Here is a 15,451-nt window from a genome sequence, read left to right on the forward strand (position 1 = left end):
ACATAGCCATTACTTACTTCCAAACTCTTAACAATGCAAGATTTAACCTCAAAGTCTTAGCTATTTACAATCAATGGCTCCAATTACCATTTTAATAACTTTAAAAATGTCCTCAAAGATTGATTTTGAGTGATTTCAGCCTCCTAGACTCAACCCTTCCTGGCCCAACGTCACAACTGTACTTTAATACTAACGAAACATCTGATGACAAGGAGAAAAATATATTTTACAAGTTATAACAGTATCTATCCTACTTAATAGGAAAGTTCAACAACAGGGCATAGAAATAAACTCAAACTGTGGCCTGGTCTACACTGATAAGGTAGGTCAACGGAATGCTGCTTCCATCGACCACATAATGTATGCATCTCCACTGGCAGGTCAGTTCTGCTGACCTAATTAGTGGGAAAATTCGACTTAATAAAACCACCTCCGCAAGAGGCGTACCACTGAAGTCGAATTGTATGGGTTGATTGAGCAACAGTGCAGGTAGAGCACAACGTAAATCAATGTCATTGGCCTTTGAGAGATATACCATAATGTTTTGCTGTGACCGCTCTGGGCATTCACATTCCATTGCATCGTGGCCATGTAAACAGGAAACAGCCCCTTCCCTCAAGCCCCCGGAAATTTTGAATTCCCATTTCCTGTTTGCTCAACATGGAGAGAGCTTGCAAGCAGAACCGATCATGGCGACTGCATGCCCGAAACACACTCCAGCCTGGAGTGGACCTGAGGTCTTGGATCTCATCAGTCTGTGGGGCGAAGAGTCTCTTCTGGCTCAGCTCCAAGCCAGCAAAAGAAATTTGGATATCTACGAGAAGAGATTGCATGGCATGTTGGAGAAGGGACACAATATGCATGCACATCAAAGAACTGAGGCAGGCGTATCGGAAAACTAGGGAGGCTAATAATCGTTCTGGCTTGTCACCAAAGACATGCCGCTTTTACGAGGAGCTGCATGCGATTCTCAGCAGTGACCTCACCATGATACCATCAGGCAGCGTAGAAACCTCAGGGGAATTCGAGGCCAGGATGAATGAGGATGACTCTGTGGACGAGGAGGAGGAGAATAGGAGGCAGGCGAGTGGGGTACACCTTCTCTCTGAAAGCAAGGAGCTACACAGGAGCAGCCTAGCTGGACTCAGGAAAGTGTGACTGACCGAGATGCCGGAGAAGGTACATCTGATGAGTATGTACTGCAAATTTCATTTCTGTGCTTATATCCCCACTCCAGCTTCTTGTAACAGCGACAAAAATAGTGTTTGTGGTTGTGGGGATGGGCTTCCATGTAGTTGGTGCACTTAAGCATAGGGTTCAACCAGGAAAAGATTATTTATGTCCACAAGGATGCTCCGAGAATTCTCCCTAGATATCTCCAGGAAACTTTCATGTAGGTACTCTGCAATCCTTTGCAGAAGGTTTCTTGGGAGGGCAGACTTATTTCTTCAACTGCGATAGGACACTTTCCCCTGGCACTGTTATTAATTCTGCAGTGATCATCGGGAACACAGCACAGCAGCATAAGGGCCAGGTCTGTACCAAGATGTTTGCAGCAAATCCTCCCTTTCTGCCTGTGTGATCTTCAACAAACTGATATCATTCATGGTCTCCTAGGAAAGATGGCACACATTTACAGTACCCACCCAATACAGTTCTTTTAAGTGTCTGTTATTCCACAGCCATTGATGATTTCTTGAGTCAGTGAAACACAAGTTCCTAGACAGAAACTTTTTGCTATGAGTCTCAGGGATCTGCAAAGAGGTGCCCATATTTTTCCCCAGAAACACTTTACCCCTACCCACCCCACACCCTTTGGGCCACTGCTTCAAAAATGTTTTTTGGGAGGAATAAGGGAAGTCCAGCACCCTTCTGCGGGTGGAGGCATTCACTTGTGCTGCATGTGCAATGGAGATTTCCCTACAATAGATGCACCAGCACCTTACTTACTATGGCTAGAACAGCAGTCTGACTGGTGCAATAGTTAGAGACTGGTATGGGGGTCCACCCTTCTCTTGAGAACAAAAGGGGAGTTATTTTTACATTGTAACATTGCTTTTCATCCATGGGACCAGCTAATAATGGATACCTTGTGCTTCGCTTGCCTTTCAATGGACAGCGTGGCCTTCAACACAGCCTCTACTACCCCTGCTGAGCACCTGTCACAGATAAGAAGGTGAAAAAAAACCAAACTCGGGTTGATATGTTCAATGAAATAATGAACGCCTCCGCAACTGCTGACACAGAGCTAAGAGCATGGAGGATTTCATTATCAGACAAACTGAACATGGAGATGGACGACAGGAAGGCAGCCCAGGAGTATGAGGGTGCAACGCAGGATGATATGCTGTGTATAATGAAGAATCAGTCAGACATGTTGAGGCATTTGGTTGAGCTTCAGGAAGTTCAGCCACAGGAGAGACTCCTCTGCAGCCCCTGCAAAACTCTGAGCTAACACACCCTTTCCTAGCCCCCACCCTCAAGGAGGTTGAGCAGGGTGCAGTACGTGTTCCACTCGTGGTCGGTTGAGGGGAACAGAAAGAGACGACGGCCTCTTTAGGGACTGGGAATGTGTATTTTTTGCTGTTTGCACAGTGAAACTTGGATCTGTATCCCTTCTCAGTCTCCGGACAATGCATGCAAAATGTTAAATTATCTTCCTTTCCCTCCACTGTTAAGAATCAACAATAAGGAAGTTGTACTTTACAATTCATTGCTGTTTATTTCTTGAGAACAAAGGGGGTGAGGGGAGCCCACACAACTGCATGGGTAGAGGATGGGTAGGGGATGGGAAGGGAAAGCATAATACAGATAAGTGGCGCACACTACAATGTCTCATTGCAAAAACAAGTTTTCAATGCTTCCCTAAGGCACAGTGCTCTGCGGTTGGCTCTCAGAGTTGCAGTGTCATCTGGCTGCTCAAAATTTGCAGCCAGTCTATCTGCCTCCACATTCCAACCCATTGGGAATTTCTCCCCCTTTGTCTCACAGACATTATGGAGCACACAGCAGACAGAGATAACTATGGAGATGTTTCTTTCACTGAGGTCTAACCTAGTGAGCAAACTGCGCCAGTGTGCCTTTAAACATCCAAATGCACATTCCACCACCATTCTGCACTTGCTGAATTATTATAATGAGCCTATTGTTGAAACGCTCTTTCTTCCTGTCTAGGTGCCTGGTGTAGGGCTTCATTAGCCAGGTGAGCATGTGGTAGGCAGGGTCCCCCAGGATGACTATTGGCATTTCAACATCGCCAATAGTTATTTTATGGTCAGGGAAGAAAGTGCCCACCTGTGTCTTTTTTAACAGACCTGAGTTCCTAAAGATGCGCGCATCATTCACCTTTCCAGACCACCCCACACTGATGTCGGTGAAGCGCCCCCTGTGATCCACAAGGGCCTGCAACACCATCAAGAAGTATCCCTTTTGGTTTATGTACTCTATGGCAAGGTGGTCCAGTGCTAAAATAGAGATATGCATGCTACCTATCGCCCCCCCCCCCCTCCCGCCCTCAATTTGGGAACCCCATTGCAGAAAACCCGTCCACTATGTCCTGCATGTTTCCCAAAATCATTATCCTTCTTAGCAGAAATGTATTAACGGCCCAGCACACTTGCATCACAGCAGCTCCCACGGGAGATTTACTGACTCCAAATTGATTCTCAAGTAACCAGTAGCAGTCTGGCATTGCTAGCTTCCACAGAGCAATGGACAGTCTCTTCTCCACTGTCAGAGCTGGTCTCAAGCGAGTATTCATGTGTTTCAGGGCAGGGGACAGCTCTGAGCAAAGTTCCAGGAAAGTGGCTTTTTGCATGCGAAAGTTCTGCAGCCACTGCTCATCGTCCCACACCTTCATAACTATCCAATCCCACCAGTCATTGCTTGTTTCCCAGGACCAGATGCAGCACTCCACTGACTGCAGATGGTGCGTGACAGCCTGCAACAAATGGGAATTGTTTCATTCTATGGCTTGTAGCAAGTCGGCTTCAGTAAGATCGCAATTTTCAGCACTGCGGCTCCTGTCTTGGCCTGGAAAATACCACACAATAAGTCATGAGGTATTTGTGATGCTCACAATGATAGTGCAGACCTGAGCAGGTTCTATTCCTCTCAGGCAATGGCGTGCATGGCAGAGATTGGAGGGTTTTGAAAAATGGCGCCAAAAGGTGTTTGTCTGTTTGTTTGGGACAAGAAGGGAGGGAGGCAATAACCTAAACAGTCCAATGTGGATACAAGTTTGCCAAGTCTTGGAGTGGCTGATAAGACCATGTGCTGTGCCTGTGTCTTTCCAGCAGCTAGGATACAAATGAGAGTCTACAAGAGACACAGCATTTTCTATCTTTGCTATACTTTTCTCTCCCTTTGTGCGTGTGGGTTTGTCTCGTTTTCTCTTCTAGGAAACAGATTCAAACTTTAACAGCAATTGTTCCAGTCCATCTCAACTAAATTTATTCTCTTTTTCTCCAAAAGGACAGTTATTATCATCTTTAATATCATCTAAATGACCATCAAACAAAGAGGGATTTTTTCCTTCTAAAAACGTCTCTCCAGCTAAAGGGATGTTAAAATTAAAGCCTTATTTAATACTTAACATTTCAAATGCTTCAACTGTTCTTTTTTCTTCTGTGTCTTTAATAAAAGGCTAAATGGATTTGTAATGATGTGTTTGCCATGTCCTAAGCAGGCTGAGACCTCTGTTACCAAACCTCAAACCTTGTTTAAATGTTGGACAGTGACTGGGTTATGTTAACAGCTTTGACTGTGTGGAACCATTTATTCCATCTAAATTAATACAACACTCCCTTCACTGACTTCAGTTGGAATCTCTGGATAGCACTAATGTTTGCCCTAGAAATACAGGAAGAAAGACAAGATGCAAGAAATGTGGTTTAGTTAGGCTGCAGCTCACTTAACAAATCTGGAAACTATCCAACAATAACTTGTCTAGGTCATGATTCCTTCCTGAATTGTTTCCACCAGCTGGAGGGCTGCTGTCAACCCCCCACCTCTCCACAGCTGGTCCCCAGCCTGTTAGGACTTCGCCACACTTTCCTCCTATGAGAGTTAAGGGTCCGGGGAAAGAGGGTTGTCTCCCCTAGTAACCCCAATCTCTGTTCCACAGCTTTTTAGGGAATGCTTGTCCCTAAATCCACTTCCAGTTCTGGTTTATCAGGAAACCAGACAAGTACTTGCACAGGACACCTACCATCTGCTAAGTTGCAGCAACTTGAACCTTACTTTCTGACCTACCCCACTGGGTCCCTGAGGTCTATGGTGAAGGCAAAAAGCCACCTTCCTCTCTCGCCTCAGCCAATATGGTGTTGAGGGAAAAATTCCTACCCAGTCCCCAAAAAGGCAACTAGTGCAATGCCCACCACAGACCAAGAACCTGCTCTTACAATAATCCCTCAGGTAGGAGCTAATAATAGGGGCATGAAAGGGGGTTCTGTCCCACTGGCCCAACCACAAGCTCAGGTGATGACTTTCCCCATCCCCCAATCTCAGCCACTCTGCCTCCCAACTCCCAAGAGAAGGGGGGACACTTAAAGGAGCCATTACCTCTTTTCCCTGCCAGTCCAGACAAAGCACTCGCATCTTTGAGGTTGCAGTGGCTGTACTATGATCAACTCACTGATGCTCTTTGCAACAGCATGTTGACCTGTTTCAGGAAGAACCAAAGCAAAAGGGCATTTGTAATGATACAGATGAGCTTTCCAACCTGAGTGGTGCTGCAACCCCCTGCGTACCAGGTCATAATGCCCAAAGCAGGAAGACAGGCCAACCCCTGTTGGACAAGAGCCACTGCTGTTGGATGAGTGTGGGGCAGGCTCACTCTCATTGATGAATTAATCTCACCCTGGATCTGGTGACCCTTCTAGAACTTCGAGGGCCCACCATTTGGGAAAGACTATTACAGAAGACTCCTGACTACACACTGTAGTCTATGTGGAGTAGTAACACACCGTATGCACCAGCAGAGCAAGCTATGGTGTGAAATTCTGTATGCTGCATCACACCAGAACAAAGGACACAGAAAGGATGATACTGCGATTACTGCTCAACAATATACAAATAATTCTTTTTGGCCCTCTACCATGCACAGCTTGTGAAACCCAACTTTTGAAGTTTCCCACAATAGCCTTAGGACTTGGCATCACCATCCTGTTAAAAAGGGACTGAAGGTTGACAGTTCTTCAAACAGTTTTACTGGAGCATAGCATTATCAGTTTTCAAGCTACTGCTTCTGTTTGATAGATGACAGACACCAGAGAACTTAACTACTGAAAACACCAGCTCCTTATCAGCATCTAATGCAAAGTTTTTGCTAGGATATAGATCAACATATAATAAAAGATTTACTGTTTCCTGCTGTCACATAAATCAGGTTTGTTAACGATAAACCTGGCATGCTCTGCAACATACTGAATATGAGCATCTGTTCTAATCAAAGACTTGTCAATGGACACCACTTACTGTGCTACCATATATAGAGGTACATAACTTAAGAAATTCAACCTGGCTTGTCTATACAAGAAGTCATAACACTATACCTACAGCTTCTTGCATGCACCTTAGTCATGTGACTACTTTTTGTTTAGAAATGAACAGCATAGTAAGCATTGTAATTTCAACAGCTAGATATCTAATTAGACAACAGAAATCACAACCACATTGCTAAAAAGGAGTGGTGAAAGCAAGGCTACTTCTATGCGGAAATGGAGAAACTAATGTAATAAAGATCAAATACCAGAAATCATCTATCTAGTCAAGATGGTTTTCCCCATTTCTTTGCCAGAATCCACCAGCAAGCAACCAAGGCCCCATGCTACAGAGTAAGGCGAATAACCCCCAGAGCCTCTGCCAATCTGCCCTGGGGGGAAATTCTTTCCCGACCCCAAATATGGTGATCAGCTAAACCCTGAGCATGTGGGCAAGACTCACCAGCCAGAAACCTGGAAAAGAATTCTCTGTAGTAACTCAGAATGCACCCTCATTAACATCCCATCACAGGCCATTGAGTATATTTACCGCTAGTAATCAAAGATCAGTTAATTGCCAAATTAGGCTGTCCCATCATACCATCCCCCCAAAAAACTTATTAAGCTCAGTCTTGAAGCCATCTAGGTTTTTTGCCCTCATAGCTCCTCTTAGAAGGCTGTTCCAGACCTTCACTCCTGTCATGGTTAGAAACTTTCATCTAATTTCAAATATAAACTTCCTGATGGACAGTTTATATCCATTTGTTCTTTTGTCCACATTGGTGCTGAACTTAAATAATTCCTCTTCCTCTCTGGTATTTATCCCTCAGATGTCTTTATAGAGGACAATCATATCTCCCCTCAGCCTTCTTTTGCATAGGCTAAACAAGCCAAGCTCTTTGAGTCTCCTCTCATAAGGCAGGTCTTCCATTCCTCGGAATATCCTAGTAGCCCTTCTCTGCACCTGTTCCAGTTTGATTTCATCTTTCTTAAACATGGGAGACCAGAACTGCACACAGTATTCCAGATGAGGTCTCACCAGTACCTTGTATATGGTATTAACAACTCCCTATCTCTACTGGAAATAACTCGTCTGATACATCCTAGGACTGCATTAGCTTTTTTCACAGACATGTCACATTGGCGGCTTATAGTCATTTACTGCTGACTAACAATTTAAATCGAATATTTCCATGCCTATGTACAATCTATTCTTTTCATATACATATTACAATATCTATGAGGGTTTTCATTGGGTTTGCAATAGGTTGACATTTCACCAAAATACATTTTCTGTATTTTTTGGCCAGGAAATATACAGTTCACAGTAGTGAAAAGCAGCAGAATCTCCTTATGGAGTTCTCTGTTCAGTTGAAGAGAGCAAATCAGTACTTTATTTGCAGAGTATAATCCACACCTTCAAGACTATTCAGAATGTTAACATGATAAAAATGCATCTCACACAGAATAGTGACATGAGCGTTGCAGCACAAAGGAGATAAAAATAGCCAGAATAGCATTAAAATCACTTTGTGGGAAAAAGGAAGTAATTTTCCCCTCTATACAAATGTCTAAACAATGTTCAAGATTTTGCATGATACAATGAATCTGTGCCTAACATTGTTGTGCTTTCATTTTACTACAGTTACTTTAAGGTTAACTTGCACTCACTCATTCCAAGTTTTATTTAAGATACAATATTTTTAAAAGAAAATACAAATGCTTCACTGGCACAAGGGATATAAATCGGATGTGCTTAGGGAGCTGGGTATTAATATTTTTCCTGTTAGATATGTTCTACTTGCTGGAAGCATTGCTCAGATTTATGATACAATCAGAGATCACAGTTTAGTGCTCCTAAATTTTCTGGATCATTGCACAAGTCAGTCCCTCAGTGATTACTAACTCATGCCTATCACTCCAATACTTATTCATGAAAACACTTAAATAGATGTAGAGATAGACCATGTATGGTCAATTTTATGTATGCCTCTGAATCAGTATACAAAAGCTGGTCCCACAGGATTAAATACCACTGGATTAAAAGGATACACAAAAATGTTTTTAAACAACATGACTGATTAGCACACATTCAGGTTATATAAGGTAGAAGAAAAATGCTATCATTTCTGTCCAGTGTCTTGCCAGGATTGTTGTGACTATTTCCTACCTAGAAAAACAAATCAAAACATCAGTCTTTTCTGATAGGGGAGAAAAGGAAAGGAAAAACCCATACATGAAGCTTTTATTAAGTGAAATGCAAAACGTTATATAATTCACCTTGTTAGCTTATTTATACCTCAAACATTAAAATGCAAGCATTATCCAAAATGAAAAGCTTTCAATTCTGTAAGCAAAATACAAGAAAACAATAAAGTCCCTAGTCTGCCTACTAGATACCACTGTTTTTGCATCTGCCTCTAGATGACAATATACTATGGCCAAATTATTTGCCTTTTCAGCATTGTATATTTTTTATCAAAACAACAGAATGTGCAAAACACACACTTAATTAATGCTGAACTGGCTTGACAGGTGTGAAAGTCATTTTAAAACCTCAAAATTCTGAATTCAACTGTCCAAATCCAACAGATTTGGAAACAATAACATTGATTAGGAATGCATTTTTCCTTTTCAGGATATTTGTAGACATTATTGAGTTGAGTTATTTCCCATGACCCAGCTATTGCATTAAAATGGCAACACTGATTCTTAGAGTTCTTCCTTTAATTCTTCATCACTTCACTTGCATCACCTAGTCGCAGATTTGTGAATATAACCCTTCCAGACAGATTATATGGAGGCAAAGTGTGCCAAACTTTTCTTTAGATTGCTCATTCTTTGCCTTCAAAGTTTCAATTATATTAGCATTCTTATCAAGGTCAGATCTTTGCCTTTCTGTAGTTTTTATGGAATAATCGCCGAATTGCCCTTACCAGTTTTAGGGTATTGAAGATGGAGAGATTACACATGAATGCTGCAGAAATCTTCAAAGGCCTGGAACAGGGACTTAAATTATCATTAAGGCTAAATTTTAATAATTCATAGATTCCAAGGCCAAAAGGAACCACTGTGATCAACTAGTCTGACCTCCTGTATACCACAGACCATAGAACTTCCCCAAAATAATCCCCACAGTTTATTTTGGAGAAAAACATCTAATCTTGATTTTAAAATGGTCATTGATGGAGAATCCACTTCAATTAATTCAATTCAATTCAATTAATTACTTAATTACTTATCTACATTCTTTTTTTATCTCAGTTATATTTTTGGCCTTCACAACATCCCTGGCAACAAGTGAAATACATTAAGTGTGCCTTGTGTTTGTTTTAAACCTGCTGCCTCTTAATTTTATTGGGTGACCTCTGGTTCTTGTGCTATTGAAGGGGGGTAAATAATACTTCCTTATGAACTTTCTCCATATCATTCATGATTTTATAGGCCTCTATCATATCCCCCCTTCATCATCTCTTTTTCCAAACTGAACAGGTCCAACTTTTTAAATCTCTCCTCATATGGAACCTGTTCCCTACCCCAATCATTTCTTCTGACCTTCTCTGTACCGTTTCTATTTCTAATATATCTTTTTTGAGATAAGGTGACCAGAACTGCAATATTCAAGATGTGGACATACCATGGATTTCTATAGTGGCATTATGATATTTACTATCTTATTATCTATCCCTTTCCTAACTGTTTCCTAGCATTATTAGCTTTTTTGACCTACCATGCATACATTGAGTGAATGTTTTCAGGGAATTATCCATAATGACTCCGAGGCATGTCTCTTGAGTGATACCAGCTAAATTAGACCCCATGATTTTGTATGTTTATTTGGGATTATGTTTTCCAATGTCCATTACTTTGCATTTATCTACACTGAATTTCAGCTGCCCTTTTGTTGCCCAGTCAGTGGGATTCCTTTGTAATTCTTCACAGTCAACTTTGGACTTAACCATTTTGAGTAATTTTGTATCAGCTGCAAATTTTGCCACCTCACTGATTACCCCTTTTTCCACATCATTTATGAATATGTTGAACAGCACTGGTCCCAGTACAGATCCTTGGGAGATCCTTGTATCTACCTTTCTGCGTTCTGAAATGGACCACTTATTCATACTCTGTTTCCTGTCTTTAATTCAGCTACTGAACCAGGAGAGGAACTTCCCTCTTATCCTATGACTGCTTACTTTGCTTAAGAGCCTTTGGTGAGGGATTTTGTCTGAAAGTCCAAGTACAGCCCTACTAAGAAAAATGGTGCAAGCATTGCAATGTCTATATTCAATAAAAAATGTACAGCTGTGCATCAGCATGCCAATAGTATCACAGACCAAGCGACTTCACCATCTCCCAAACAGCCTCACATAACATCGAATAAGACAGGAGACAGAAGAAATCCAGAAGAACCCATACTATAAATCCTACATAGCAAGAAGCATCACTTTCATCAGCACTGTTTTTGAAAGGTAGAATGAAAACAATCAAAGGTGGTCTGATCCACCCCATCACAATCCTCATTCGAACAAAAATGGTATCAGATACTACTGACCGACATAAAATAATAAAGTATATCCAGTCATTGCCTTTGTGAGATCATCAACCACAAGAACCAGTTCACTCTCTGTCCCATATCTTAGGCCTGAAACCAAACTGACAAAAATCGGTGACATTCAAGACTTCCAAATTATGTCAGATCTTGTTCCTTACAACTATCTCCATAACCTGGCCCACAAAAAGGACAGACTAGAGACAAGGCAGGTGGCAATACCACCATCTCTACTGCTACTAGGGATCAGCCTGTGGAAAACAGCAGCTTTGAATTATTTCAGGGATTCAGGGAAATTGCTAAAATCAGCACACCTTTGAGTGGGCCTGGTTTCACCTCCTCCCAAGCCAATTCCGCCAACTTTTGAGACTTCACTAGCCAGCTCCAGTCTCTCTGCTGAAGTGAGGTTGCAGGTAGCTTGAGTTGCCTACTGTACCCCAACTTTTTGCAATTTTCTGCTGCCAGGATCACATGAATAATATCACTGCAAGCAACAGACATGCCTGGGTTTTATCCTTGCTCTGCCAATGGTGTGCTGGATGACCTTAGGTAAATCACTTCACTGCTGTGCCTGAATTTCCCCATCTATAAAATGGAAATAATGATAGTTACTTCCTTTATAAAACTCTCTGAGATATACTGATGTAAAAAGATACTTTTGTATTTATATGTATGTTAGTGCCCACTGTATTAGAGTACAGGGACAAAGAGGACTTTATCAAGTCTTTGAGACAGCTGGTAGCACAATTCTTACTATACTCGTTACTTACTATACTTCCTTATTTATCCCCCAAATTAACAACGTTCTGAGCACTTCTCAAAAGATACTCAGCACCTGGAAGGTTCAGAACCCTACTTAGGATTTATGAAGTTGATAACAGTATACATGTCTCTTTACCATGAATTCAACATAATATTTAGCATTTATTTTCTGCGAATCTCCAAGTGCTTTACAAACTTTCTCCCCGCCATCGTGCCTGAGTCTGTGCTGGAGATGACAATTTGGATTATAAAATAGAAACAAAGGGAAATATAATTTATGTTTTTAATTGCCTATCATCAGTCTGGGGGTTTTCTAAGTTCCTCTTAAACCACAAAATTAATACAGTAACCTTGAGGACACTACTTTTTAAAATGACTCTAGCACTTAAATAAATTACCTGAAGCTTTCAAATTTCTATTACATTTCACTGGTCATTTAAGCATTTTTTTCATTGGATAAGTATTTATATTTGAGAAAGCTCTTTGAGGGGATATATATATATATATATATATATATATATATATATAAAACATAAGTTTATACACACACACATACACACACACAATGAAAATGTATAGTATATACACACACACACAATGAAAAATATGCCTTCTATGCTATATTGATACTCTAACTTTTTTATTAAAAAGATACTGTTTAAAGGTTTTCAAAATAACATTTAATAAGCTTTAAGAATAAATTCATGAACCAATTTCCTACAAGTGCCTACAACCTTCAGATTCTGATTAACTGCTCACTTTGTAACAGTTTCAGTAGCTTATCAGTAAATTGCAGGATAATATTGCAATTTATAAAGCATATGGGCTACTAAGTATATGTAGCTGTTGAGGCCTCTGATGGAAATCCAGTATAAGATTCAAACGTTATTTCTCTCTAACAACAATTTCTTGGTGTTTCACTATTCCTAAGTTAACAGCAGATTTTAAAAAAAAATCTTTATTACAATGTTTCACAAAAATTAGACAGTACGTAAATCAATTTTGAAAATAAATGCTTTGGGGACACTTCAAAAACTTGTACATCATCATCTCTAATAGTATCTTAATACTTTAGGGACTAGATGCATATCAAATGGTTATCATCAGGTCCTTAACTATTAGAAATTAGCCTCTTGAGTCATGAACATTTTTGAGCTCCTTAGCTGTTCCACTTTTTTTTAGTTTTGCACAAACTTAGACAAGCAAGGGTAATGCTAAGCTGATCTTCAAATACAAAAAAGATGACAAGAACAGAAAAAAAAAATTGAAGGCCGTATTAAGCATTCAGTTACATGAATGTAAATCTAGAGTAACTCCACTCCTTCAATGGAGCTACTCCAGATTTACATTAGTATGACCAAAATTTGGCCCCAAACATCACAGAAGTAGACATCTGAATAGTGTTGAGGATATTTGTAGAGCCACATGGAATTGCTTTGCAGCTTTCTTTGAATAATTCAAGAATATTGGCAACCTACTTTTTCATGTTCCCAAATCATTTCCTAACATATTTATTCCACAATTTAAATATGTACTGTCACAAAATGTGAGGTAAGGAACAGAATTGGGAGGTGTGTAAAAATTACACAGAAGTATTTCAAGGACAGAAAGGATTACATCCTCTGCAGTATGAGCGTCGCATCAGGAGACCACCCAATATTATTGTGATGTGCCTGATATGATCACATATCCGTAGACTCTATTAGTCCTTTCAGTAAAGGCAATTACAGTTCAGCACTTTCCAAATGTATTAACATTAGACAGAAGGTAACAGAAATAGACCCTCTTCAAAAAGTGACAGACTAGGATTTAGCAGATGGGAATAAAGAAATGAAGATCTGCCTAATTTATTTTGTTTCTGTCTCATAGACGAGTGGGTGGATGGAAAAGTACCTGACACAGGGCTTATATTTCCTTGCATAACAGGAAGGAATTATAGTGCTGTTAGCTATAGTGTTGTTGGACCACCAACTTGAATTTTCTCCTAAGAATTCATAACTTAAAAATTACAGATGGGAGAGGCATAAATAAGGTCATCTAAGTCCATTTTTCTGTGCATCTTCTAGTGTTTTATCCATTCTAGTTATAGCCTTTAGACCAGAAAAGATATGCTGATATGTATTAATCTGCACAGAGGTACAAAAGATAAATATATTTGTACTTTATATCTAACCCCTCATATGCTCTCTTACCCCTATAATTGGAGTCCCGCCTTCCTTCCCAACAGAGAAAATGCCTCTAATTTTTCTATCCCTTCCTCTTTCAGTGGGCCAGCTTTCTCATCACCTCTTCTCAAACACTAGCCTAGTGTAGCCTCCTATAACACAGTTGCTTTCGGCACAATGTTGAGAGCATTATGTGTTTTGTTTTGTTTGTATTCTCTACTTTTTGGATCATAAAGCCATTCTCTGATGTGTGCATTTGGCTATAGTTGTTACTCAATATATGTTTAAGTAGGTAAAATACTACTTAAGTTAAAGCTGTTATAAGCAAAATCCGGTCTTTTAAAGAATTATGGCTTTTAAGGTAACTATACTGAGAAACTCCTAGACCCCCATACTTTTAAAGTGATAATATTTTACATCTTTATGAAAAGTATGGAAATTTTAAAAATATGCTAAATAACACAGCCCTTAGTTTGTTCAGATAATAACTAAATTGTAAGATGGTGGTAATAAAATCTTAATATACATTTCCAGAGGTTTGCAGAGTTCAGGTAAGACGTATGAGAACTAGATAGTGGCTTAGTTTCAGTCAATTTTGAAGCACCCAACAGAAACAATTTGACAGGATTTAGTAAAAGAAGACATTTAAAAGCATGATTTAATCAGTCAGAGGATTTACAAGAGCGAAGGTCTTGCTTAACCAACTTATTCAAGTTCTTAAAAAATATTTACTATCATAGCAAACAAGTGAAATCAAGTTTATACTATAATATGTTCTCCAAGTCTCAAAAACCATTTGATAAGATTCTACATTAAAGTTTACTGACTAAAGCAAAACGACACAGAGAGTGAAACAGTTGTATAATAAACACCAGTGGCTATAAATGGCTTCATGATTATTGGAAAGATGTCGCTACTGTGTCTCCTTGGTTGTCGTCATCTACAACATATAAAGGCCTATGTTAGAGTAAGAAACGTAGGGTATATTCCAACATTTATTTGTAATAGTTGCACCCAGGCCCCAGTCAGATCAGGGTGCCATTGTGATACGTATTGTGCAAACACAGAGAGACACTGTTTCTGCTTCAAAAAGCATACAACCTATTCTACTGTAAACCTACAGGGAGAGGCCTGGAGAAAACACTTTTGTAATGCTACAAAGGACAGCTTCCTCTCTTATGTTCCCCATGTGGCAACAGAGAGTTGAGGACCCCAGGAATAACTGTTGGGTTGTCCCTTCTTCTGATCCTTCAAAGAACTGAGAATCCACAGTTCCTACAGTTGCCTTCTCAAGTGTGCAGCCACAGGCAACAGGCTCTTGGGGCTGCAGTGTGGCTGAAGGGCAACACTCTACCTATAATGGGAGTTTTCTGTGAGAAACCTGAAGTATCTCCTGTGGGCCAGGTGCACTGAGATATGAAAATACACGTCTTATAAGTCAAGTGCTGTGGATCCAGCGTAGGAACTGATGCCAATGTCATCAGCCTGAAAAG

General features: G+C 40.2%; 1 protein-coding gene across 2 annotated transcripts in view; it reads right to left on the reverse strand.

Annotated features, from left to right (window-relative positions):
- KCNJ3 (potassium inwardly rectifying channel subfamily J member 3) overlaps window positions 1-15,451 on the reverse strand; it is a 160,062-nt gene that overhangs the window by 118,741 nt on the left and 25,870 nt on the right. Inside the window, exon 3 of one of the 2 annotated variants that reach the window (XM_067549429.1) lies at window positions 1,774-4,032. The exons of the other annotated variant lie outside the window; for it this stretch is intronic. Within the exon in view, the coding sequence (XP_067405530.1) occupies window positions 3,962-4,032 (71 nt within the window). The 3' untranslated portion in view covers window positions 1,774-3,961. Of the gene's footprint in view, window positions 1-1,773; window positions 4,033-15,451 lie in introns of those variants that run through there. 2 annotated transcript variants of the gene reach the window in all.

This window comes from Emydura macquarii, unplaced genomic scaffold (assembly GCF_026122565.2).
Source record: "Emydura macquarii macquarii isolate MOO-44397 ecotype Brisbane River unplaced genomic scaffold, CSIRO-AGI_Emac_v2 contig_1253, whole genome shotgun sequence".
In the NCBI taxonomy this organism is placed as follows: Eukaryota; Metazoa; Chordata; order Testudines; family Chelidae; genus Emydura; species Emydura macquarii.